The sequence below is a fragment of the Dermacentor andersoni genome, chromosome 11 (genome assembly GCF_023375885.2).
Source record: "Dermacentor andersoni chromosome 11, qqDerAnde1_hic_scaffold, whole genome shotgun sequence".
NCBI lineage: Eukaryota > Metazoa > Arthropoda > Arachnida > Ixodida > Ixodidae > Dermacentor > Dermacentor andersoni.
Genome location: NC_092824.1, coordinates 125,694,534 through 125,721,278, shown reverse-complemented (window position 1 = coordinate 125,721,278; position 26,745 = coordinate 125,694,534). Strand labels below are relative to the sequence as shown.

Genomic DNA, 26,745 nt, shown 5'->3' with positions numbered 1-26,745 from the left:
TAGAAATGAGACAGACCTCATACTTTGCGCTAACCCTGGCATCATATAAGACGTGGGCGAAATATGGATGAGATAGTTCAAGAGGCTGATGAGTTCTATAGAGATTTATACAGTACCAGTGGCACCAACGACGCTAATGGAAGAGATAATAGTCTGGAGGAATTTGACATCCCACAAGTAACGCCGGAAAAAGTAAAGAAAGCCTTGGAAACTATGCAAAGGGGGAAGGTAGCTGGGGAGGATCAGGTAACAGCAGATTTGTTAAAGGACGGTGGGCAGATTGTTCTAGAAAAACTGGCCACCCTGTATACGCAATGCCTCATGACCTCGATCGTACCGGAATCTTAGAAGAACGCCAACCTAATCTTAATCCATAAGAAAGGGGACGCCAAAGACTTGAAAAATTATAGACCGATCAGCTTACTGTCCATTGTCTACAAAGTATTTACTAAGGTAATCGCAAATAGAATCAGGAACACCTTAGAATTCTGTCAACCAAAGAACCAGGCGGGATTTCGTAAAGGCTAATCAACAATAGACCATATTCACACTATCAATCAGATGACAGAGAAATGTGCGGAATATAACCAACCCTTATATATAGCTTTCATTGACTACGAGAAAGCGTTTGATTCGGTCCAACCCTCAGCAGTCATGCAGGCATTAGGGAACCAGGTTGTAGACGAGCCGTACGTAAAAATACTGAAAGATATCTATAGCGGCTCCACAGCCACCGTAGCCCTCCATAAAGAAAGCAACAAAATCCCAATAAAGGAAGGCGTCAGGCAGGGAGACACTATCTCTCCAATGCTACTCACAGCGTGTTTACAGGAGGTATTCAGAGACCTGGAGTGGGAAGAATTGGGGACAAGAGTTAATGGAGAATACCTTAGCAACTTGCGATTCGCTGATATTGCCTTGCTTAGTAACTCAGGAGACCAATCGCAATGCATGCTCACTGACCTGGAGAGGCAAAGCAGAAGGGTGGGTCTAAAAATTAATCTGCAGAAAACTAAAGTAATGTTTAACAGTCCCGGAAGAGAACAGCAGTTTACGAGAGGTAGCGAGGCACTCGAAGTGGTAAGGGAATACATCTACTTAGGGCAGGTAGTGACCGCGGATCCAGATCATGAGACTGAAATAATCAGAAGAATAATAATGGGCTGGGGTGCGTTTGGCAGGCATTCTCAGATCACGAACAGCAGGTTGCCATTATCCCTGAATAGAAAAGTGTATAACAGCTGTATCTTACCAGTACTCACGTATGGGGCAGAAAACTGGAGGCTTACGAAAAGGGTTCTGCTTAAATTGGGGACAAAACGAGCTATGGAAAGAAGAATGATGAGTGTAACGTTAAGGGACGAGAAAAGAGCAGATTGGATGAGGGAACAAACGCGAGTAAATGACATCTTAGTTGAAATCAAGAAAAAGAAATAGGCATGGGCAGGACACGTAATGAGGAGGGAAGATAAGAGGAGGGAAGGGAAGCGTAGCAGGGGGCTACAGAAAGTTAGGTGGGCGGATGAGATTAAGAAGTTTGCAGGGACAACATGGGCACAATTAGCACATGACCGGGGTAGTTGTAGAAGTATGGGAGAGGCCTTTGCCCTGCAGTGGGCGTAGCCAGGCTGATGATGATGATGACTTAAAAAAAGAAATAAGAAAGTGTGCGTAGAACGAGGGACAAGGTAAAAGCGCACATATGTGTTCTCTATTCCCTGCGTACTTTCTCGCTTTTCCAGAGTAAGAAGCAAATAAGGAGAAATGAAGCTTTCTCAGTTTCAACATTCCGATGTGTTCCGAACGGCAACGCACAGGGCGCAGCTATAATGCTCTACAGTTTGGCTGCGGCAGCCATGTTCAGCGTGAGTCGCAGAGGCCACCGTCTTCCCTGCGAGGCAGACGACGAGCTCCCGAGAAGGGCGCACCTGCCCACGCGCGAGTCCATGCTGTGCGTGTAGTTGAGCCTGTTCACGTGACTTGTCAAGCAAGCGCCGTACGCGGTTGGAGGTGAATGACAATCGCGAGCCACATTTCGCATATCACGGGCGCCGTAATTAGAGCGTGTGCCTAATTTCGCGTCGTGAAATCGAGCGCGAAAGTACGGGGACGTCGGAAAATTGACGGAACAGAAGACGCCCAAAGGATGAACACGGCGCCTAGCGTTCGTCCTTTCTTCGTCCTGTCTTCCGCCAATCTTGCGCCGTCCCCTTACTGTCGCGCCATGAACCCACTAGCCCAAGCCGCGGCCCTAGAAATCGAGTGGTATACGATGCTCAGCGTCCGATCAACGCAGTGCTCCTCCTGATTCCAGGCTTCACTGCCAGTCACAAGGAAATTTGAACCTTCCAGTGTAAATACAGATGTGTGTATACCTCTTGTTTTCCGGTAGGCTCGTCTTATTCTGCTCTTCTTTTTTTAAATCGGTAGCAGCTAACAGGAAAACGCGATGGAAGCAGCAGCTCAGGAGCATCATCGCGCAGAAAAACATTCCCAGCTTTTTTTTTTTTCTATCTTGTTTTAGGTTATGGAAACGAACATACACCAGTTCAAATCAGTCTGCACCATTACTTTTTCGCTGCGGGGCTGAACGGAACCGTTTTCGCTTGAGCAGGCAGGAAAGAAGTTTCAGCTCGACATTCCGGCTAAAACTGCCCAATGATGCGCTCAACGGAAAAGCTATAGCATCGTCGACTTCATAATTCAACCTTTGCCGACACTCGAGTGACCCACGGTAGGATTGGGCTGGCTTCTCACGAGTGCCGCCCGCCAATTAGGGGGATCAGCGCGAGACTCGGTGGACGGCTATACTGAACACAATGAACATGAACACAATGAATTTTGAACACAAGGGATGATTGTGTGGCGTAACACGAGTACATGGTCATAATAGCCGGTGCACTCACCGCCTCCTCCCCTCCTGGCCCACGACGCCTCCACGCAGAGGTGCAGGAGCAGCTGCAGTCCCGCGCACAGCCGTCTCCTCATGGCCGCCTCTGCGAGGGATGACACAAGGCATGCGCTTTGCTCAAAACTCCTGCTTCGGTCTGAAAGAAGCGCACACACTGAGAATTCACTTTTTCCTTCCTCCCCAGGCGACGGCCCGGGTCGAGGAAGCGACAGCCAACGCAGCAGTGACAACCAATCCTTCCGAGCATCTCGCAGGCCACAGCGGTCACGGCGAACACGCGCATAGTGCGGACGCCGTACCGGTCGCTTCTTCGTGCGAGCTCTCTCCCAAGAGCGCGCCAACGCTGCGACCACTCGATTGGAGAGCCAGCGGTGTCTGCCGTGTCCTCCTACTTCCGACCAATTCAAGCTGCCCGTCTTGCCGCGACCCTTTGGGTCTCGTTTCAGTCGACACGTACAGTAGGCGGCTACTCGTCCGAGGCGACAGCAGCTGGTGTACAAAACACATTCCGGAATTGATTCCGGTGGGAGCCGTCTCGTTGTTGCCCTGGCAAGCTGGCGCCAATGACGATGCTTCGAGATTTGCGCTTTCATCTCCCTCAATTGAACGCGGTAGAACAAACGCGACTGTATCGTGCGTTTCAGCTCTCGGGTTTACGGCCCTGCACCAGGCCGCCACACGGAAATCTTTGTTTATACGCTGTTACGTATACCCTCTAAGGAGCCTCCTGCCGCAAGAATTTTGCAAACTAGTTCATACATAGAAGAGAGCGAAATATTTCAAATGCCGCGAGCCCACGATTTCAGGAGGCGAGCCAATATCGACACTCTTTGCACTTGCCCACGTCTAGTCTGCGTTCCCTCCTACACCGGAGCGGAAGAAGAAGTAACGCCACGTGACAGCGCCCCCCCCCCCCCCCCGACTTTTTTTTTCTCGGGCGCTTTTGCTGCGCGGCGCACTTCCGGCGACGGCCTCTAGTGCGCGAGGTGTTGCGTTTGCCTCGTTTAGTGCAGAGCAATATTTTTTTTCTTTTTTTTGCGCTTTGTGCACGAGAATACCTGACTAATACCTGTCCCTCTTGCTACGGCACGGAGTAAAACAAATACTCCCAGACATTACGTTCGTTGGTTTTATAGTTTTTCTATACTTTAAATCGTCTAGTCAGCAACAGATGAAACTAACAGCTGCCTTAAATAATTCTCGAAGACACGAGTCGCGACGCCCCGCGAATCAGAACGACTGACCGTATTCGCCGCAGGGGCTCCCTGAAATTTCGCTATTTTGCGTCAGCGCCCACTGCCACGCTCGTCTGTTTAAAAAGGGGCAAACATGGTGAGGGGCCATCACAGTAAGCCGGAATTCCGAGATCAGAGCAGGACGCCTAAATCTGGGAGTTCTACAATGTGCTTGCATGACGCTTCCTCATCCGTTTATTAGCATACCGCGAGCAGGTCAAAGCCATGCCTTGCAGCTGCCACTCGTTCTCCCTCTTTTCGACCCAGAGGGTTCCATTACTGTGAGGGTACAGTGTGGACACAACTATTGTCTCCAAGTGGTCGCAAGATGATGTTCGCTGTAAATTCCATGTAAAAGGGGAGGCTGTAAGAGTTGAGGAGGACGTCGGGATGAAAAACTGGAGGTTTATTTACATTATGTACAGTGCGAGTACAAAGAAATTAACAGTCATAAAGTCATTACGGGCCGGCAGCAACTCGGACGCTGCGGCCCGTGGCAAGAAGCTCGAAAGAGATGAATGAAGGAATGCTCAGGAAAAGGTCCCGTATCTAACAAGGCTGGGCTCTCGACAGTTCTGGAGGCAGGCCAGCCTCCCTCGGTTTGGAGTGTGTTCTGTGAACCGAAAAAAAAAGAAATAGTAAACACAGCCTTGTTGATATTCAGTTCTTCAGTTGCCCTCTGAAAATAGATATGTAAATTGCTAAAAAAAAGATATCGATTTTACGCAGGAGCGAGCGTGTGTTGAATCGTTATGCTCTGAAAACGAAAACATGCCGTCGAAGCGATTAATCACATAAGTTGTAAGGGCACACCGCATGTTTTAGTGTTATTCATTTTAGCTTGAACGTATATCTTAAACACTCGCTTGAGACGCCAAGTAGATTTCTAGAAGAAGCCGAAATTACCTGCATGAGAAATAGGAATGTTAAAAAGGTTGACCATTCGCTTCATAGAAGAGGTTGCAAATGCAACATGGAAGTCGGGAAATAGAGAGGTCACGTGTGCGTAGGAGAACTCGTAATATTAGCACGACTTTTGAGGTACCCATCTTTAAGTTTTGCTACGAAATATATTGGCGTTCCTTAACAGGTTCTCAAAAGCGCCAATTTCGCAGATCTTGACAATTTGAACTGGAACAAAGATTCCATTGAAGCAGCGGAACAGCTCTGCCACAAGCGATTAAAAAAAAATCCTATGCGAGCTAGAAAAAGAGTTTGAATAACATTACTAAGAAGGAAGGAAGGAACGAAAAAGACTTTATTTAGGGCCAACACTAAGGCCCAGTAAAGCAGAGCGCCTGCCCCGCTAAGGCTCATTGTTCATCCTCCGAGTCCGAGTGAAGCCAAGCACTCCAGGAAGGAGGGGAAGGGTAAGGAAAATGAGGAGAGGTAATGGCAGTGTTACATGAGTACAGAATGTGTTCTGCACCTGCCCTTATCTCCGGACAGTTGGGGCAGTGGGCTGTGCTACGCCAACCGAAGTTGTAGAGCATTAGTGGCGTGAGAAAAGTGTTCGTTTGAACTTTACGAAGGATATGTGCTTGTTCCGTGTTGAGTGAGGAGTGAGGTTGGGGCAAAATAGTGCGGTTTTCCTTGATGTTCTTGTAGTGTTCAGCTATTTGCGCTTTGTACGTGGCATTGTCTTCCACTGTCCTTGGATTTGGCCAGGGAATCAGGGCGCCCGGAGGTTAATTTCGCGGGCACGTTGATGAACCAACTCATTTCCCTCGATTCCAGCATGACCAGGCACCCAACGCAGGGTGATTGTAATGTTCGGTTTGCGGTTACAGGATTCTGTTAAGATGTCATGTAGGTGTGTTTCCAACAGTCGGTGTTGTATGTTGCGAATGGCTTTGCTGGAGTCGGTATAAAAGTTGATGACACTGGAGTGGTGCTTAGTGAGTAGAGAGGCTTCTTGTAGGCTTCTCGTATTATCGCGTGAGTCTCCAGAGTGGCTATGTTGGGAGAGTTGGAAAATGGCCCAGCTGTTTGGATGATCGGTGCTGTCTGTCCAAGTGTATATATTGCATACGCGTATGATCCCATGTCAGAGCGTGTGGCGTTCGTGTATATCGTGATGCATTTCCTGTCTATATGGTGATGTTTTGCTTGCGCTTGACGTCGACCGTTACGTAGGTGTGGCGTCATATATTTTGGTATGTTTGTAAACGCAATGTTGCGTGGTAGCGGAGGGCTTTAGTTAACTGGTGTCAACTGGATAGGGGCGATACCTGCTCGTTTCAAGATGTCGCATCCTTGCTCCGTACAAGACAATCGCGCTACTTGTCTGTCTCGGTGTTGTTGTGTTAGTTCTGCGAAAGTGTGAAAGAGGCCCGTTTGTTGAAGGCGATCATTCGAGGTGTATATCGGTAGGCCCAGGGCGGCCTTGTGAAAGGTGTTGAGTGAAGATTCGAGTTTTCGAGTTTGTGTTTGTGTCAGTGTTAGGAATGGGGCGGTGTACAGAAGCCTACTATACACGAGCGCAGTCACGAGCTGTGTTGCTTGTTCTTCTCTCAGTCGGTGTTTTTTGCTAATGATCCTTCGCATTAGGTGCGTGAGATTTCGGCAGTCTTTTTGATATTGTATAACGTTAGAATTAGCATTGTTGTCGAGATTTATGATAAATCCGAGTAATCGGCACGATGTAACCTTTGGTATCTGCTTGCCTAATAAGGTGAATTGTATCAGGGCGTTTGTTTTCTTTTGGTAATGTGTTCGAGTCATGAGGAGAAGTTCCGACTTTTCTGCTGAAGGTTCGAGTCCGGCTTTATGTAAGTGGTTAACTATGGTCTCGACGCCTTTCTGGAGGGTCGTTTCGACGTTCCCTGGAGATCCGGTTTCGCACCATAGGGTAATATCGTCGGCGTAGAAAGTGTGGTGAAGGTTAGGGATTGTGGATAGCTGCCTTGATAGCGCTGTCATGCAAAGATTAAAGAGGGTGGGAGATATAATCGATCCTTGAGGTGTTCCACGGGAAATATTGATGGGGGAGAAAAGAGACTGCGCTGCCTTGAAGCGTGCTGTCCTGCCTCTGAGGAAACTGCGTATGCAATTGTACATGTTGGCGCCGCATCCACTGTCGTGAACCGATTTGAGTACATGATCATGTGTGACATTATCGAATGCCTTTTTTATATCTATTGCCAGAAGGGCTTGGGTCTGTGCTGTCTTTGGCTGCAGAAGCTTGTTCTGTAGTATGAGAAATAAGTCCTGTGTAGAAATGTTCTTGCGATAGCCTATGAGCTGGTGCGGAAAATGTTTCGTGTTATCCAAATGTTGTTCTAGTCTGTTCAGTGCAAACCGTTCCATTGTTTTGCCCATACATGATGTTAAGGATACGGGTCGGAGGTTGCAAAGCGTGGCTTTTTTTCCCTGGTTTTGGGATCATGGTAATGTGTGATGTTCTCCATTCGTCTGGGAGGGTGCCCGCGTTCCAATGCTCATTTATGTGCGAGAGCAGCGTTTCTTTATCTTCGTCGGGCAGATTACGCAGAAGAGTGTATGTGATGCCGTCAGGACCCGGCGCCGTCGCCCTATTGTTTTGCAACAATGCTATGTTTAGTTCTGCCATAGTGAAGTCGGCACGGATGTTGTCGTTTGGGGGGCCCCTATAGCCTGTGTACAGTGACTGATGTGCCGCAGCTATGTAAATGGTCCGAAGTTCATCAAACGTTTTGTTTATACCTTGTGTACTGCCGTGTTTCTCTATGGTAGGGATCACTTGTTTCTTTGTGCCGAGCAGGGCACGCAAAAGCTGCCACGTGTGTTTTTTGTCTAACGTATTCTGGATGCTATCGCAAATATGGTTCCATTCTGTCTGTTCGAGCGTCCGGGCATGATTGATCGCTTGAATAGTTATATCATCTACCTTTTCACGAAACTGATTGTTATGCGGTTGCTGGGATAAGACTCTCAATAGTTATTTGCGTTTTTGCCAGCCGCGTGTGAGGTGCGGGTCGGGCCGGTCTGCCGGCGCTGAAGTTGTGTGCGTGTCTGTAACTGCTGTCTTAGTTTCTATGAGGCCTTTGGCCCACGTGTCCAAGTCATGCCCTGTGTCAGTGTTATTCTGCCTCAGTTTCCGGAATTTGTCCCAATTTGTGAAGGTGACTGTAGCGCGGCGCTTTCGAGGCGTCATGTGTATAATGATGTTTATTATGTCGTGGTCACTAGTTAGGTTTTCATGGGTGTTCTCCCAGCTCGTAGCATATTCACCTTTGTGCAACGCTAGGTCCGGTGTAGTAGGAACTTGATTTTGCGCCCCTGCACGAGTTGTTACCCCCGGAGTGTTGAGAACTGTGTACTGAAATTTGTTTATGCTGTCTTCCAGCAACATGCCCGTTTTCGTGTTCACCTTGTATCCCTATGATGTGTTGGGCGCATTGAAGTCTCCCATGATGTAAATGCCATGTGTCTTCTCATCTTTTTTAGCGTGCTTGACGATCTGACTAAGGTTGTACATAGATTTTGGTGGATTGTAGACGTTGTACAGCTTGGCAGGTCGTTGTGAGTTGTCCGGGTATATTGTGGTTATTAAGACATACTTTGCTAAACAGTCTGGTGCTATTTCCGTGTAGTGTTTAATTTTATGTTTTACGTACGTCGACATTAATGGTAGCTCGTATTCATTGTGCGCTGAATGTGTAGCTGTGTATCCAGGGATGTTCTGTTCTTTGTATGTTTCTTGCAGAAGTAACACATGTGGTGGGTTTTTCAATTTTGGGAAGTATTGCCTCATTATTGCTTTTTTGTTACTAAGACCGCGGCAGTTCCACGATACGAATGAGACATGTGGTCCATGTTTTCGTAGCTAAGATCTTCATCTGGAAGAACGCGCTTAAGCATGCGGTCTACTCGTTGTTCCAGCACCGTTAGGCGTGTTTCGTGACGTTCGTAGGCTGAGGCAAGTTTTTCGACAATATCAGTGAGGCGGTCTAGTTTCTTTTCTATGCTTTCGAAGCGTTCTAACAGGGTTTCTGATTTGTTTAGACGAGACTCTAGCGTTGAAGGTGTCTTGTGGGAATGCGCGTGTAGGACGTGTTGCTGATATTGTGGTGCTTCGTAAATTGGAGTAGGAGAATGTGCTTGTGATGTTAGGGTCTTGAAGGATGGGGATTGCGGGATGATAGGAGTGCTTGGCTTACCAGGCGCCTTGGGTATGATGGTTCTCCCAGACTGTGGGTGCGCGCAGGGCTTTTGCTCGAGGCCGGTCGTTGCACGTTCGGTGTAGCGATTGCCGAAGTCGTCGGCTGTGACAGCGGTGTGTTAGGTAGCATGTCTTGTTGCTTCTTCTGGGGCTGTTGCGTCTGCGTTGTTTGCTGTTGCTGTCCGTGCGATAATAATGCAGGGTATTCGCGATGGTAATCAGTTGAGGTTGCGGTGTTGGGGGCGCTGGAACCAAGTGTAGGCTGTTGCTCGTTGCGCAGTTTGATGCGTTGTAAGTAGGCTCGTTCTGTCTTGTTATAGTCTTTTTGCTTTTTAATTTGGAAGCTGGGGTCGTTGGTCCTATGATCGTCACCGCAGTGCAGGCAGAGGAGAAAGCATTTGTGTTCCTCTCCTGCCTGCTTGAGTTCTCTCGTGCAGTCAGGACATCTGAAAATAGTTGATTTGGTGGGGCAGTTGTCAGCACGATGTATCATACATCAGGCATAAGGAACAGAACTCTGCTTTGGGGTGGTATGGCAAACGTCGGAACATAACTCGATGATAGAGGACTTTCCTGGGGACAATGCTTCCTTCAAACGTAATAATAGCAGTCTCTGAACGGCCCATCATCCGGGAGGCTAGTATGGTGGGTCCAAAAGTGTCGAAGTTCTGCATCAAGTGCTCCGAAGATGTGCCGGCGTCAACTCCATGGATAACCCCTCTGCAGGAGTTGGCCGGCGCGGTTATGTATGCTGTGACAGTGTGCGTGGTTGGTCCAAGTGCGAGTTGAGACATGGCAGCGATTTTCTCCGCTGCTATTGAACTTGGGGTCTTGATAACGGTTATATTGCTTCGTGGCTTAATATGCAGTGAGAGATCCAAGGCTTCGTGTGGGCTGAGGGGGGCTTGTTGCCGCACGGCCTCTGAGATGTGGGGCAATTTGTGCTGAGGGAGGTGCACATCACTCTGAGCTCGAATTACGACTGTGTGGAGCGCAGCCGGGTGCAGGGGGTCGGTAAGATTCTTCTTCTTGTATTGAACTGTTTTCCAGCCGTCTTCAGCAGCGTTCTCGGTTTGCTGAGTGTCCATTACATTAAAACTTCTTTCTGGGCGAGTTGGTGCATACTTGACATAAAAATTGTTACAGCGCAATCACATGCAACCACAAGTAAGAAGGACGGGACACAAGCGCTGACTGTCAACTAAATTTTATTGATGGAAAACGGATACCTTATATAAGGGGAAAGGCAGAAGTGAAGGGGGAAGGGAGTGATACAATCGGGGAAAAATGACAATGCGCATCGATGAACGAACGTCCCAGCAGTCAACGGAATCAGGCGCCGAAAAAACAAGAAAACGAAAAAACTAGAAAAACACTATCAAAAGGCGAGGGATACTAACATACATTGAAATCAGTAAGCAGTTGCTTCCAAAAAATGAAGCTCTGCAGCAAAAAGCGATACAGAAGGGGTGCTTACGCACTTGCTGCCATATTTGTGTATGTGGAACGCTTCCAAAGAGACGCGCGCCGTCGCGTCGGCACTCTTGCCGAGAATCTTTGTCTCTCCCAAACGAGCCTCGCATCCTGTGCATTCAATTACGTGCGCGACCAAATGTGCGTACTTGTCCTTTAAGTTGCTTAAATTTCGGGCATGTTCCCCCAAGCGTTCATTAATGCAGCGGCCGGTTTGGCCGACATAAGCCTTTCCACACTTCAAGGGAATGGCGTAGACCACTCCTGTGGAACACTTGATGAACGGCTTCTCATGTTTTAGCTGACAACCTCTTTTTTTAGAGTTGCAGATGCGTGGGCATAACTGTGCCAGCTTGTTGGGTGCCGAAAAGACAACGGAAACCCCATGCCTGTTGGCTACCTTTTTGAGACTGTGGGAAGTCTTGTACGGCACAACCAAAGGCTTGTCAGTCTTCCGACGGTCGTCTTTGCCTCGTGTTCCCAGTTTCAGCTTCCGAAGGAGGGTCTCAGACACTGCAATCAAGACCAGTTCCGGCACGTTCCGCCTATCGGAGGGCCGCTGGGGTCTGCAAGTGTACTGTGCGGAAATATCATTTTACCGAAGCAAGCGCAGCGCTCGCTGAAATGCAAAGTATACCGAGCAGACGAAGCACTTTCTGTTCATTTTCAAGTAATTTTCGCCTGCTTTATGACAAGACCTGCCAGTAATACTGGGCGTCCGAAAAGTAACCGCGCAGTACGAAAATAATTGTAAATAAGATCGCAATCTCAGATGCGATATGATAGCGCAGGACCGGTAGTTCGTCTGATAACGTCTGTGGGGTGCACTAGTCAAAGGACGGGCGTATGAGAACAGTCATCCCAAACTGCCGAAGCTACAGACAGCCATTACCCAGCAAATTGTTCAGATAACACGAGTAACCTTGAGTATTAATATGACGCGTCGTGTGTTCAAGCCGGTGATGGACATTTGCAGCGTCTCCTGTGGTGATCACTGCACTGCCGTAAGTAAAACTTGACACTTACAGACGCCATCCTCACGGAACAGGTACTACTATTCGGATATATCGAAAAAGTCTCCTTATGCCCGTGCCGTTGCTCATCTCCTCTGCAGGCAGGGCGCGGACCACTTCATCGGGGCACATGCAGCCGCACACGCCGCCTATGGTGCGGCCGAATAATTAGCACGCGTTGCTGCAGACGACGAGGCTCGGGCATCGAAGAGCGTCGAGGCGAGGCTTTGCGCGATCTGTCCGGGCCGAGCGAACGACCCGGACGCTTGGCTAACTAGCACGGCCTGCAGAACTCGGCGAGCGCGAACGGTGAGCGCCCACGACAGGAGAGATCTTTCGGGGCCGTTAATCCAGACGCTTGGCGGAAGTGCCGAGGCAGCTGCGTCCCCTTTAATTAAACTCTCCCAGGTAAATTACAACGAGATTAGGGAGAACGTCCCCCTCGCCTTCTCTTGCTTCTGCGCCACTCGCCAATAAGCGAGCCCGAACACGAGCTCTTAAAACAGTGTGCCGCCGGGGCACCGCGGGGATAAAGAGACGCGCGCCGAATTAATCCGGCAGCACGCGTCGCGCACTTGCGTGCAGCTCGGGCGAAGCGGTGCGCTGCACGAGGCGCAGCCGTCGACCTGCCGATCCCGGTCCGATCGAGGCCGTCGGCTGCAGCCACTCGGGCTCGCGTCTCGGCTGCTGTCGGACCTTGCGATACTCGGACAATGTCACGCATTGCGGACAGTACTGCGCGCGTTCTCTGCCAGCGAACGGATTTCGCTTGCTTTCTTCATGCGCGTGACAAACGCTCACTTCGCGGCGCAATGCGCAAGACAACCGGCGTGCCTTCCGACTGACGAGTGCCGTCTGGGCATTCGGCCTGTGCGTTTGCGGTTCGAGATCCCCGCATGCAGACTTTGCCGAGCTGCACCGAACAGCGGCGGCGAAACAGTGGTGCGGGAGAATCCGGCGTGCACCGCCCCCCGTTCTGCTGCTGCCGCGGGGAGTCGCTTCGGCGGGGAACGCAAACACGCGGCAGGGTCGGCTGCAACCGCTCGAGGAATGTGCAGGCGAAAAAAAGATTTTTCTTTTTGCTTCCTTTCTCTTTGCGCTCGCTCGCTGCGGCGTAATCCGACAGCTTAGCATGGGGAGCAAAAGGCGCCGAGGAGAACAGCTGCGCGCCCGCGAGAAGCGGTGAAGAGCTGAAATGCACTCGCGGCAGCCCGGAACGGCTAGAAGAGAGTGAATATGCAAGACAGGGTGCGCCCTAAAGGGGAGAAAAGAAAGTATTGCTCGCACGCTCTATCGGCTTCGCGATAACCAACACTCGGGTTGTAACACCAGCAAGTACTTTGATATTTCCACTTCCGCCCTTTCCCGAAACCAGGTTTTAAGCGCAAGTTTTCACGTAGGAACGTAGCCGGTGGTCACACAGGGCACACAGGACGGGGCACGGGTGACGAACAGCGTTAGTGGAGCGAGCAATAAACGGACGAAGCGGAGAGGAAGCATTGAACCGGACGAGCGTCAGGTTTGCCACCCTACACGGGCTATAAGGAAAGCGGGTTTAGAAAGATTAGATTAGACTAGAAAGAGGAAGACTGTGAACAATTATAAACTATAGAAGTGGGATGTACCGGAATAAGAAAAAAAGAAATGTGTCCTGGCGGTCTGCACGAGCTCTTCCCTCCCGTGTAAGTTTGCTGTCTGTGGTCAATGAGGCTAACATAATGGTGCTCGGGTCGTTTCCACCAGAAAACACGCACCACAAAGTTACTTCGCCTTGCAAGTCGGCCGCCACGCCAAGCAGCCCAGCACGCGGCGCTATCGCGTGCGCGGAGTCGTTGCGACGACAGGGTGCTGCTCTCTCGCGACGCGTCCACTCACGGTCGCCGCGAGTCTCTGTCCAGACCACGAAGACCGGGTGCGCGACATCGCGAGCGACGCTTCTTTCTTTTTATCAGCCAATGGAGCGAGGAACCTGCCCCTCGAACAAGGGGACAGACTGCGTCGGCTATCGCGATTGCTCGGCTTTCGCATAACCGCCCTCGACACGGCTGAGGCCGGCCAGGCGACGGATGCCAGAGGCTTATCCTCTGGGTCTCATGCCTGCACCCCAGACATCTTGTCGCACAGCGAGACAAGCGCACTGAGCAGCCGAGCAACAAGGAACACGCAGTGACGCCGTGCATCGCTTTTATTTCTCTCATCCCGAAAATAAAATTTGTGAGATTGACCCAGGGCAGCTTCAGCAAAATAATATGAATACACATATAGTTGGAATACTCATATCAAGGAACAATGTGTTCCGCAATATATAGCGCTATCTTATTCGCACGACGATCGTTGACCTCGAACGATTTATTCGTCAACGGACGATTCATATATGTCGCGTGTCTCGAACGGTACACTTTATCTGCAGCCAAATTTTTACGAACACGACTATTACTTTAGCAGCAATATGAAACAGGAACAAACAGCTAGATCATTTTTGTAGCCTTTCGCGCCTGTACTGATTAGGCGAATCAGGTCTACTGAGGAGCACTGAGGTGCGGCACGGCAAGCGAAAGGACGCGTTCTTTGCACTGACGCGCGCTTTCAGACATATGCGTTGTATGGAGGCGAAGTTTCCGCTAAATGAACCACGTCATCGGGGCAGCACCGCGTACGCGCCCAGTCATCCCATCCCGCGGGTCCCATCTGCCTAAACTGCGCTCTCGAGGATGCACGCAGAGCGGGCTGTGAAACGCTTCCACGGGTGGGACTGCCCAGAGTCACTTTGGAGCAATTTTTGGAGCAAGTAAAATTGCGTTTGGGAGCACTTTGGAGCAGACTAAATTTCATTTTTGGAGCAATTCGGAGCAGATAAAATTTAATTTGGAACAGTTTGGAAAAGGACAACGTGAATTTTGGTGAAGTTATGGAACATTACGGCGCACTTCTGAACCACGACGAAACAGAATAAACCGACACGAGCGCTGCACTCCAATTGTTTTAAGCAGCGTCTTAAGCTTAATTCTGAAGCAGAGTGCGTGTAGTGCGTGCAAATTTTGGCAATAGTGCCCGTAGATTTGTAATTGTAGATTGCAATCACAAAAACACGCATTCTGCAATAGTGGGTCAGAGAATTCGTAAAGTAGCCCAATCCAGTTTTTATAGTCACATTTTTCTTTAGTCTCGACAGTGTGAGTGAAGTGCTTGCAAATGCGCGTCACCAACAGACCCCACGGAGAGGCCATAGTTATGAACTATACTGTGGTTTACTATTGCCATAGCATATATATGCACACTCCGGGCACATTTACGCCGTCGCCGTGACGTACCGCATAGAGTGCAAGGGTGATACATCGTGGCCGCGTGCCGTATGCTGCGACTGGAAGCGTGCGAGGGTGAGCCGACGATGGCGGATCAACGTCGTGCGCGCACTTCAGGCACCACGCGGTGAGCGTTCTACTCCGGCGGCTGCTGCCTTGAACTCCATGCTTGAGCGCGATCCGCAAAGGGGACACAGCGCATGCGCCGAGTTCTGACCCCAATTCGTGTGCGCTGTGTTTTCGCCGCTTCGCGTTAAAGCGAGAGGCAGCACGAAAGTAAATGCGCCCGCTACTGCTGCTGCGCTTCCTCCAGCGTTTTGACGCACGTGGTGACTGAGTGAGAAGCGTTCACCTTTGCTTGTGCGCCCGTGAAGCCCCGCTTGTTAATTTAGTTAGTAAGCGAATGATTCCAAGTTTACACGACCGATAAAGCTACTAGCCTTACTTCGCATAGCTGTCTACTAATTTCCTATCGCTATCGATGCTAGCTTCGCCTTTCGGGCGAAACTACGACTTTTTTTTATGAAAAGGTGGAAGCTCGGGCGAGTTGGTGATTCAATATCGAAATGTTTGCGCAGCGCAAAAGGCGAGGCCTGCAGCGCCTGCGTTGTGTTCTTCCTTCAGTTTTTGTCTTTTGCGCTGTGCAAGCATGTTTTTTTTTTTTTTTTTATGAAAGCCATTTTTCATTACACCTAGACGAGGGCGATTCCAAAGCATCTATAGGGCTCAACTTTCTGGTATAACGTAAAACCAATCCAATTTGTTTTTACTCCAAATCCGCCATTAGCCATTCGTTATAGGTCATAATGGCTCAGGCCTCGTCCATACCTGGCATAAAAACAGATTGGAATAGTTTTACGTTATACCGGCCCTGCCGATAGAGAAGCCCGCCCGCTGAAGCCGCTTCAGCGGTTGTTTTCCTAATGTCCAGTATAGGGTGTCTCGATGTAGCCCGCCGCCCCGTACAGACTATTGTACTGTACTATTCTGTACTGTACTGTACTATACTGTACCGCAGTGTACTGTACTGCAGTGTACTGCACAGAGTACTGTACAGAGAGGCGGGCGAGGAGGGCATCGAGGAACCTTAATAGAGACTTTTAGAATATGGGCCCAAACAGCTTTGCGAGAGTTAGCATTGGGGCACGCATGAGTGAAGAGTTTTAGAATAGGGATTTGCGTTTGCGGATAGCGTCTTGCACTACGGCGTTAAAGAAAAGCTATTAGAAATAATTAAATAAAATATACCATTTTATGATATAAATAGTAATTTTGACTTGCGTGCATTCGCGTTTAATTACAATTTAGAGCTTATTCTGTAAGCAGCAAACAATTAGTTGCGCTTAGTTTTGAGCAAACCAACATTACGTGCTTTCACCAGCCAAGCTTAGCCGTGTTAGGCCTACGAGCCGTAAAATCCACAATCGAATTCGGAATCAGCGGTGTCTAATGAATCAATCTTCATAATACACGCTAGTTGAGAGAAAGCGATAACCGCAGTCACTTCTCCTAGCTTGCGAACTTGACGCGTTACGACGAATCGAACCCAGTCTGGTGCTATAGGTTAGAGCCATCGCTTCGATGGATGCCGCCATGTTTGCCGACGCAAAACTTTTGGGGCCGCTATTGGCCTCGAGTTCCGCCACTGGAAAAGCTGGCGCCACCATCGCCGTGACGTGCTATTAGGGATCACGTGGACATAGCGGCCGCGTCGGCTCCTTCGGGAGCCCCGAACCGAGCTGAAAACGAGGTTAAATTCCCTCGTACGATACGGTCCTCATTTAGTGGCGAGATTTTCCCGCTTCGAGTGTCTCCTTTACAACGCTTGAAAGCACTACAATAGGTAGTGGCTGCCTTTGAAGGCGTGTAACATGGTAGGCTACTGCGCGGTGCCGCAGTGCCGGACGTACGCAACGGAGCCCGGTGTCAGCCTTATTCACACGTAGCCACAGGACAAGAAGCTGCGTGAAGCTTGGCTCGCGAAACATAAAACCGGCAAACAGTCATCGGCTACAACTCGGGTATGCAGCAAGCACAGACGCGAGGAAGATTTCTGCTACGGCGCCGGGTCTGCGATGTTCGGAAAACGCGCACTGAGACACTCGCCCGAGTCCGCTGCCCGACTAATGTTATGACGGTTTGGTCTATGAACTTGTCGATGCTATATATATATATATATATATATATATATATATATATATATATATATATATATATATATATATATATATATATATATATGTATAGATACTGGCAAGTTCACTGTAGTGGAAAGGGGGTGGTAAGAAGCACATTAAAAAAAAGCATGGCATATGGTCATGTTTGTGTTATGAATTATTACACTGGATTACAAAAAAGAAGCAGCGGGAAATCGCACGCTGAGAACACCGATAAACATACAGTGGGACGCAACACGAGAAATAATTTTGAAACGTCCGAGAATTTAGAAAAAAAAAAAAGATTGAATCGTCGCGACGGCACATCACAGTCCCCGTATAGGCGTCGAAGCCTCTACAATGAAATTATTTTTTAACAGCTCTGATAGCGCCCACGCAACATTGGTTGCTTGTATACTGTCAAATGCTCATATTCTGCGGCCTAAAGCTCATGGCACGGTGCGAAAACGCGTACGCGGCGAAAGCGAAACAGTGCGCGGACAAGCATGCAGACGCGTAATCAGTCGCTGCGAATCTGTGCGATCGCTGCATTGAGGCTTCATTCTATTACACTCCATTTAGTTATACAAACACTACAAGAGCATATTTCACATAGTTTGCTCTCAGCGTTTCAAGAAGCCGGTTTGGGAGACCAAATCGCGGCGACCGCGCGCTGTGGCGTTCACTGTAGGTATCCGGTAAAGAGAGCGTCTGTAAACGATTCTGTGCTTTCAGTTTGCCCAAGATTATTGTTTAGACAGTAAAAAACTTCTCTCGTTTCGAAAGTACTTACAGAAATGTCCGGGAGAGCTCGCGCGTGGTGTTTTCAGTGAGCGCTGACAGCAAAACCTATGAGGAGCGCGCCGCGTGATCCCTCATACTACGCCAGCGAGGCGCTTCCGATAGATGGCGACTCCGTAACTCCACGCCGCCAATTGGGCTCCCGCTAAATCGGTCAAATAACGCCAAACCCAAATGCGGTTTGCGTTTCGCGCATGCGCAGTGGCTTCGACGCTATTTCTCTGGGGCCCCAAAACGTTTGGGGCCCCTATTCTAAAACTCCCTAATATCTAGTTAGCGTGCAGCGCCCTCGGCCTGCTTTTCGTTGTTTTGCGCCACAGCTATTAGCCCCAAGAACGACCTAGAGGGGCGCTGCGAGTGCCGCTCGCGTGACGTCAGGGCACGGACTCGCGCCTGTCGTCTGCTGCAGTTCGGGCGGTGTCCAGACGCCTTCTGCAGTGTTTCCGTTTGTTCGCTCTCGTTTCCAACGTTTGTATACTTATGACGGGCCTCTCAAATATATATATTTTGCGATGTCTTCATTCGCGAAAATGTAATCGAGGAGCTTATTTCCTAGACAATACATTTCTCGAAGGCAACGCTATAATGCCACCCGAGGGATCTCAGACCAGCCCATTACGGGTTTTTCATGCGTGGATCTACACTTTCCAGTGGTAGCTCCCGTGAATAATAAAAGCATAGACGCAAAAGCACAGCACATAACATTCTAGTTAAGATTCCATACCCGCCATGGTGCAATATGCGTGTCACAAACTCTGACTATATCCCTATTGCAATAACCAGCGTCTTCCAGTGTGAAATCAGCGCGCTTTTTGGCGCTGGGTCGCACTGGGTACGCTGGCACTCGGTGGGACTCACTGGGACACCAGTGAGAACGCTGGATAAGAGCAGGGTCACACTGGAAGAGACGCTAGTTCCACTGCCATGACGCTGGGGCGCACTGGTTTGTGCTGTACAGGCGCTGGTTCTCGCTGCAGTTCGCTAGCTCGCACTGGAAACTGAGCTGGTTGTGTTTGTGCCGCGCTGGTTACAGTACGCAAGGACGAGCGCTGCTGAATATTAAGTGCTTTATACAATTTCATCGCTTGATACTAGTCTCTTGTCCTAAATAACGCTATATCTTGGGGTTATAAAACCCTATTTCGTGTCGCAGCTTGGAATAAAGGTGCGTGAGCTGTCCTGTTTATTCATGGACATTTGAAACTGAAGATCACTTTCTTTCTTTTTTTTTTATTTTCCCTTTTGACTGGGCGTATAGCTAAATTCTTGAACGAAACGACGTAAACGCAGAGGACGCCGCGTTTTTTAGTAGTTCGCACGTAACCTCGCGTAGCAGAGGGCGGCAGAAAGTTAGGTGGGCGGATGAGATTAAGAAGTTTGCAGGGACAACATGGCCACAATTAGTATCATGTATACATGACCGGGGTAGTTGGAGGAGTATGGGAGAGGCCTTCGCCCTGCAGTGGGCATAACCAGGCTGCTGCTGCTGATGATGATGATGACGTAACATATGACTGGGAGTTGTCGCCGTTGTCGCAGTGTTGTGGAGTGGACATGAAAGGCAGAAGTCGTTCAGACGCGCGCGAACGGACCCCGAGTTCGAAGCCTATCGCTGACTGATATTATCGCACCGATAACAAAGCTGAGGTGATTCGTGCGCTTCCACTTTCCCTATTGTACTAAAAAAAGTTCTGAGGCACAAATACACACATTTTAGCTTTCGCCAGCTACCCGCGCCGAGATCGGTCCCCACCGAAGCTTAGGCCTATAGCGTATCCGCCGAGTCCGTCCTCACGCTATCGGCGCGTCTAGGCTCAGGAATCAAATTAAATTATGGGGTTTAACGTGCCAAAACCACTTTCTGATTATGAGGCACGCCGTAGTGGAGGACTCCGGAAATTTCGACCACCTGGGGATCTTTAACGTGCACCTAAATCTAAGTACACGGGTGTTTTCGCATTTCGCCCCCATCGAAATGCGGCCGCCGTGGCCGGGATTCGATCCCGCGACCTCGTGCTCAGCAGCCCAACACCATAGCCACTGAGCAACCACGGCGGGTAGGCTCAGGAATCAAGAAATCTAACAAGGATAGATCACTCTATATTTCTGCTTTCGCATCGGTGTTCTTAAATAAACAATTTTTTCATGTCTACAGTGGCAGCACAAGAAGCGATGACAACAGATGTGACGCGTCGTGAGCACAGGTATCGCCGAAGGCTCCCAGCCTGCGCTTCTCTGACGAAGATATATGACTGGACAGGCGTGTTGACTGAAAGGCGCCACTGAACTAAGGAAACGTTGCATATCCTTTGCGTGAAAAACAAGAAACGGCTATCGACATCTGCAGTAACAGCGCATACACCGTCCCGGGTCGGCGGTTCATTTAGGACTTTTTTTCGAAGGTAAAATAGCAATCGCAAGTGAAAATCGATGTTGTGGCACTTCCAAGCATACTGCTGAATACGGACAGCAACGTTTTCTTTCTGGTACAGGCGTGAGTTTTAGTTGCTGGGCGATAGCGCATCAACCATGTCTGTACGAGACGTAGCTCTGCGAAACAAACTGCTTCTCGGCTTTGACATGGCTAATTACCCGTCTATTTCCGTCTGCTGGCGTGGCGTAGTGGTAAAGTGCCGACCTTGGGATCTGTACGTCGTACGTTCGCATCCTGCACGAGTAGTTTTATTTTTACGTTTCTTTCTTCTTTTTTTTTACTGCACTAGAACGCTGTTGTGTATATAATATATATATATATATATATATATATATATATATATATATACACGGTGTCCAGGCACCGCATATTTAACGCGCTAGAGCTGTTTTTCGCACGAGTAGCCAGTGCCTCCCAGTACGCCGCGCCTTCCCAGCGCGCTGCGCTGGGCCCAGAATCCGGCGCACTGGCTCCCAGTGGCACTGGGTTTTGCAATAGGGATGTGACTCAACAGCATTTATCTTGATTTTAACCCGCTAAAACATGTTTGCTCACGACGGATTGTTCACGGTATAATATTGACACGTGTACTTGTCTTTATCGGGCGACACGTTTTGCCGCCTAACAAATGTTATCGCACAGCGCGGGACGCGCATGCATGTATCCGAAGTTTCTGGAAAGTTATCGATGCTTCTATCCGCTGTCTGTTGTCGCCGAACCTTGTGTTATCTGATTTCATCGCTTGACACGAATGGTGTAGATCTTTGTAGAAGGCATGCGGGTCCCAACGTTTAGTCTGGAACATTCGATGACTGCTCTATAAAAGCCGACGCGCTTGACCCGCTGATCAGATTTCGACGATCGCCGACCGTGTTCGCCGCTATCGTTGTGCTATAAGTGTAGCCTCTTTTGTGGGCACAGGTTCGCCCAATAAAAGTTAGTTTTGTGTTCCACAGTATTGCTACTGTGCTCTTTGACGTCACGACCACGTGACAATATATATATTTTTTTTTTTCATAGAAACCCTCGGCAGTAACACGAGGAATGGAATGGAAAACTTTATTGACTCTTTTAAGGTTTTAGCGGGTCGAGGCCGAAATCTCCATTCTTGAAGCTTGGGTCCTCTTCAGCCATGGATGGGCCCCTAGTCCAGGGCTCCACTGAGCCGGGCCGCCTCGCACGCGTGCGCTATTAGAGCTCTTTGAGCCTCTAGCTCGCGGCTGGTGAGCCAGCTCTCCCATTGCTCCGCACTTGGTGTTTTGTGTTTGTGGAATGCCTGGTTTCTTGTACACTCCCATGTGATGTGGTATAATGTTGGTTTAGCTCCACACCACGGACAGGTTGCGATATATACTGCGTGGGGAACATCCTACTTAGTATGTGTAAGTTTGGGAAGGAGCCCGTTTGCAGTCTCCGCCATCCTGCGTCCTCCTCCTTTGTTAATGCTTTATGTGGTGGGGGATATTGATATCTTAGCCCCTTATAGAGGTTTAATAGCGCTGAATAGCTCTTCCCGCAGTTGATCTGTGGCCCCTCTGGGGCGGTTGACGTTCCTGCTCGGCTGGTCATCCCTCGAGCTAGGCTGTCTGCCCCTTCGTTGCCCCTGATCCCTGCGTGGCTTGGTATCCAGATAATGTTATGTGTGGTTGTCCCTCAGCGATTGGAACTCTGCTGAGGATCTTGAGCGCCGTGTTACTAATTCTGCCTCTTATATAGCTCAGGCACGCCTCTTGTGAATCTGTTAGAATATTGAGGGATATTCCTGTTCTATAACCTTCTTCCGCTGCCAGTGCGACAGCAATTTCCTCTGCCTCGGTTATGTTAGCCACCTCGGCCGCGAGTCCTGTGATTAATTCTCCTTGATTATTTACTACTACCGCTGCCGCGTTGTTTTTGTGTGCTTGTGAGTATAGGGACGCATCGGTATAGACTGTATTGTCCCGATGTCCCATCGTCTTTTCGTAAAACTCTGCCCTAGCCTGTCTCCTACTCGCATGGAGGTTTGGCACGAGGACTTAACTACCACTACAGTTTAGATTTGGCCAGCACCACTTGCGTTTTACCTGGTTTTCAATATTAGGCCGTTCTTCACCGGTTAAATTTAAGCGACGGTAACTTGAAGCAAAGCTGATTGAGGTTTACAGCTGTTCGCAGCACACAGAAAGGAGTGTACCAATATTTATTCCCTTTCCATGCTACCCTTGAGCAATTTACTGGTGCTTCTTGCATGAGAAACAGACATGATGAATCTGTTTGGAGAATTGACAGAGGCTCCTGCGGTAAAATATTTGAGTGAAATATGCCTTTTGGACCGGTTCGCTGCAGCCAGCAAGAAGCCTATGGCCGATTCATTAATATATAGTGTTGCACATATTGAAGATATGATTGTTCCCCAGTGGAGTTATAGTGTTCATGTGAGACTTGTGGTGTCTTCTTTAAGAGGCGTGTACGCGAGGTTTTTTTTTATGCACTGACGAAGCAAATAATTTTCAGCCTGTGTAATTAAACAACACAGGATCGAGACATGTTGAGGCAGAATGTGTTTGCATTTTCCATTTCAGCGCAGCCTAAGCTGCGCTGTAGTGCCTCGAATATGCTATACGCATTGTAATTGGAGCTGTAAGGAGCTACTTCATGGTTTCAATTCGATGTTGTAGTAAACTGCTGGGTTTCGCGAACAATGCACTCCTCGCCATAACGACAGTCGGTTGCTTCCGTTGCGGCAGGGGTGTGCCATATCGTCAATAAAAGCTAGTGAGGGTCACTATGACACATTTCATCGCTGGCATTTGATTGCTTCTCGATCTTAAACACGGAATTTTCTTTCATGTGATTGTTGTTATGGCATTCGTGAAGTACATATACATACTATACACGATGCGCGGTCGTGTTAACAGCCAATGCGTCTCTGGGTGCCTATTTCAGAGTACGGTGAAAGTAGTGCCAAATCTTTTCACACAAAATGTGCGCCTATCTCTTCTATTTAGGCATTACTACAGTTGTCACATTAGATTAACACAACTCACCAGAGTGATAAGAATTATGATGCAAGCTTCGCTAGGCAGTGTCCTTCTAACACGGATTTATAATGCTGACACCACATATCAACGTATTTCTTCCATGTAAAATGCTATGTCTCTCATACTTAAGCAATAAGGGAATGTTAAGTGTTTAGAGGAGCATCATAAATAACTTTGCGTGTTGAACTTGCAGGCGTTATTTTTAAACAAAATTTATGAACAGACAGGGTGCATATATGCATTGCAAGACCAGTAGACCCCTTCAGCGCTACATATATATAGATTGCGACATCCAAGTCGCAAATTTTCATGACTCACGCGGTTTCAAAGAATAAACTGCGGTCCACGTATGGCAACAGAAATAATCCGAAATACCCTTCTGTAATTACGGCTCAAGCCGCCAATACCACCCAAAGCACGCACCAAGGAAACGAGCGCGCGCGGCAGCCGAGTGAGCCGGAGCGAGCAGCGTCCTGACGTCACTCGCGAGAGGGCGCCACTCCAAGTTCTCGCTCGGCCCACTCGACCGTATTGGCTCTGAACGCAGCCGTCCAGGCCGTTCCAACAGCGGCGACGATTAGCCGGGAGTGACTACGCGTGCGCCACTCACGCCGAAATGTTACCAGCGCGGTAATCACGGGAAACTGCGCAGTTTCGGTCCATCCTGCGCGCTTGTCACCGAGGTGGCGTCCCACGCCAGCTGCGCTTCCCCACTGCCTGCAGCGCGCGGTTCAAAGAATGCAGCTGAAATCCACCCGTTCTCGCTGAAGGCTCCCGCGGGTCTTCTCGAATGGCACTGGGACAGAAGGTGGCGCCTCGTTCCCGCCTTTCCAAAGGCGGCGTTGGCGATGCGGTCTTGAAACGCACCAGAGCAGCGATGCTTAATTGGTCGGTATTCGGCGCTGCAGAGGTGGGAAACAGTGGAAGCCAGCTTGACCAAAAAAGCGGCCGCTGCATGCGTGACTTGCCTTGTCGTGCTCCTCTAGGTCGCATGTTATTTGTATAAGGCTCAGGTATGTGCCACTTTTCTGTACGAAAAAAATAAACTCAGTTCAAAATTAGCGGACTGTCTATGCCTACATCCGTGTCGCATAAGCGCCATATAAGGTCCCGGCTTTAGTATAAAAACAACTAGGCCAAAATATGTATGTTTGACAATGGAACCTACCAAGAGCCGACAGTATTGGGTTTATCTGAAGGCTTTGCACTGCGTAGCAACCACAATGCACGGGCACAATGCACGGACTGCAATCCTCAAGTTCCATATCGCTGACCGATCTTATGCAGACGTGATGAAGAATCAAATGACCCACTTGCATTTACTGCGAAGTAGCCGCAACTATGAGCGGCAAGGCTCTGGCGAAGGATAACAGCAGTGCGTGGGCACCAAATGTGCCATTGCAAAAGTTTCCTGGTACGTCGCAATTTCAGCGACGCCTTATCGAGCGCTGTCCATGTGTGCTTCTGTGTTGTCTGTTTCTTGTGTACTGAATTTTTTTTCTGAAGATATCAACAAACCCCACCGGGGCACAAATTTTTTTCTTTCTCTTTCCGCTTTGTTTTTTATTATCTTTAGAGGGCAATCACTACTACCGGAAAGCTGCACTGAAGTTAAGACTACATCGCAATACAGTCATAGTTTAGTGCCAGACGATCGGCTGTCCTATCCTCGGGATTGCGACTCTCGCACTATGCTAGTGGCTGAAACAAAACAGCACGAAACATCTTGGTTCGTGCATCCCGCTAAACTGCCCCCCCCCCCCTCTCGCGCGTCCGGGAGAACGCCCTGGCGAAACGAGCGTGGCCGGCCCTCTCGTTCCGTTCTGGCGAGGGGGAGAGAGAGCACGCGCGCTACGCAAGCGCTGGTGCGAAACTTGCCGGACGCAGTAATTACGATGCCCAGGCGACGCCCTCTCCGCGGCGGCCCGATGGTACGAGAGCTCAGCCGGGCAGCTCCATCACCTTGCTTCGTAGAGACGGACAGCGTCGAGGGCCACGTGTCGCAGAAAATCCGGCTACGGCAAAAGGCGTTTGCGACCAAATTGCGAACCACGCATGCCATACCACTCTCCTACCGCCAAAGTTGCTCCTACCTTGTCTTTCGGAGTTATTCCTCGGAATTTTGAGAACGCAGCCCACAAACAAATGTAAAGGGAAAGAAAAACGCCGCCAGCGCATAGCTTTTAAGTTAGCTCTCCTCAGACTGAAACATTAAAAGTGCGGAACAATAACAGGAAATCGGCCCACGCAAGAGGCCGCGTTTATACCAGAAAGCTTGCCGTAGTGCATAGCGTTCGCCGCCAGCGTTTCCCGGTAAATGTTACGATTACATATGCTGCAGTTGCCCGGAAGCATGAAAGCAGTCAGGAGAATGTAAAAGGAGAATTCGTTTTTCTCGGCAACCACTGCACCAAATTTGGCGAGGTTTGTTGCATTTAAAAGAAAAACTTGAAGTGTAGTGACTGTTAGTGTCGAATTTTTTATTTAGGTCGTCAATATTTTATTAAAAATTGGCAAATATCGGAACTTTCAGAAAACGATACTATCAAGTTTACACCTCCGTAACTCAGCAATCAAAAATGATATCCGGATTCTGTGAATTCCATCTAATAGTACATCTAAAGCGCACAAAATTGGTATGTTACACGTGGATCTGAAAAAAAATTTTGTAATATGGAAATACAGCTTTTGCAGAACCCTTGTACACAACGTAACGAATTCACGTAAGATATAGATTGAGATATTGAATTTGTCCGCTTTGAATGATCTCATGGGTACCGTGTACGGAACCACGATATTTGTTCTTGAAGCAGAGGTATTAATTTGTAAACTTAGTGCTTCTATATTTTCTTTTTTCGAGCTTTCAAATTTTTGAAAATTCGTTTAACAAGTTTCAGTCCCTAAATCTAAATTCCGCTTCCAATAGTCACTAGAATTTAACTTTCTCTCTCAAATGCAACAAATTTCATTAAAATCGGTCCAGGGGTTACCTCAGAAAAACGTTCTTACGTTTTACATGCATTTGAATAGGCCGCGTCGGAGTTGGGCCCGAGCTTCCTCTTAAGCGTCCTCCAAATTTTCCAATATGCCCGTGGGATCCGCACATTCTCTTCTTGAGCATGCACTAGCTGCGCATGCTTGTCCATTGCACTTCACACTGCACGGCGCCACAGAAACAAGAGCGCGGGCGCCAGGCGAGCGTCGTCCTCGCCACACTGGCGCCAGCAGCGCGACGAAACCCGGCGCCCTCATAGAAG

General features: G+C 49.0%; 1 protein-coding gene across 2 annotated transcripts in view; it reads right to left on the bottom strand.

The window, feature by feature from the left end:
* The window catches only part of LOC126539585 (latrophilin Cirl-like), a 398,662-nt gene that overhangs the window by 285,449 nt on the left and 86,468 nt on the right, over positions 1–26,745 (bottom strand). For both annotated transcript variants that reach the window (XM_055075600.2, XM_050186470.3), the window contains exon 2: positions 2,907–2,996. In XM_055075600.2, the coding sequence (XP_054931575.1) occupies positions 2,907–2,988 (82 nt within the window). In that variant the 5' untranslated portion in view covers positions 2,989–2,996. The remainder of the gene's footprint in view (positions 1–2,906; positions 2,997–26,745) is intronic.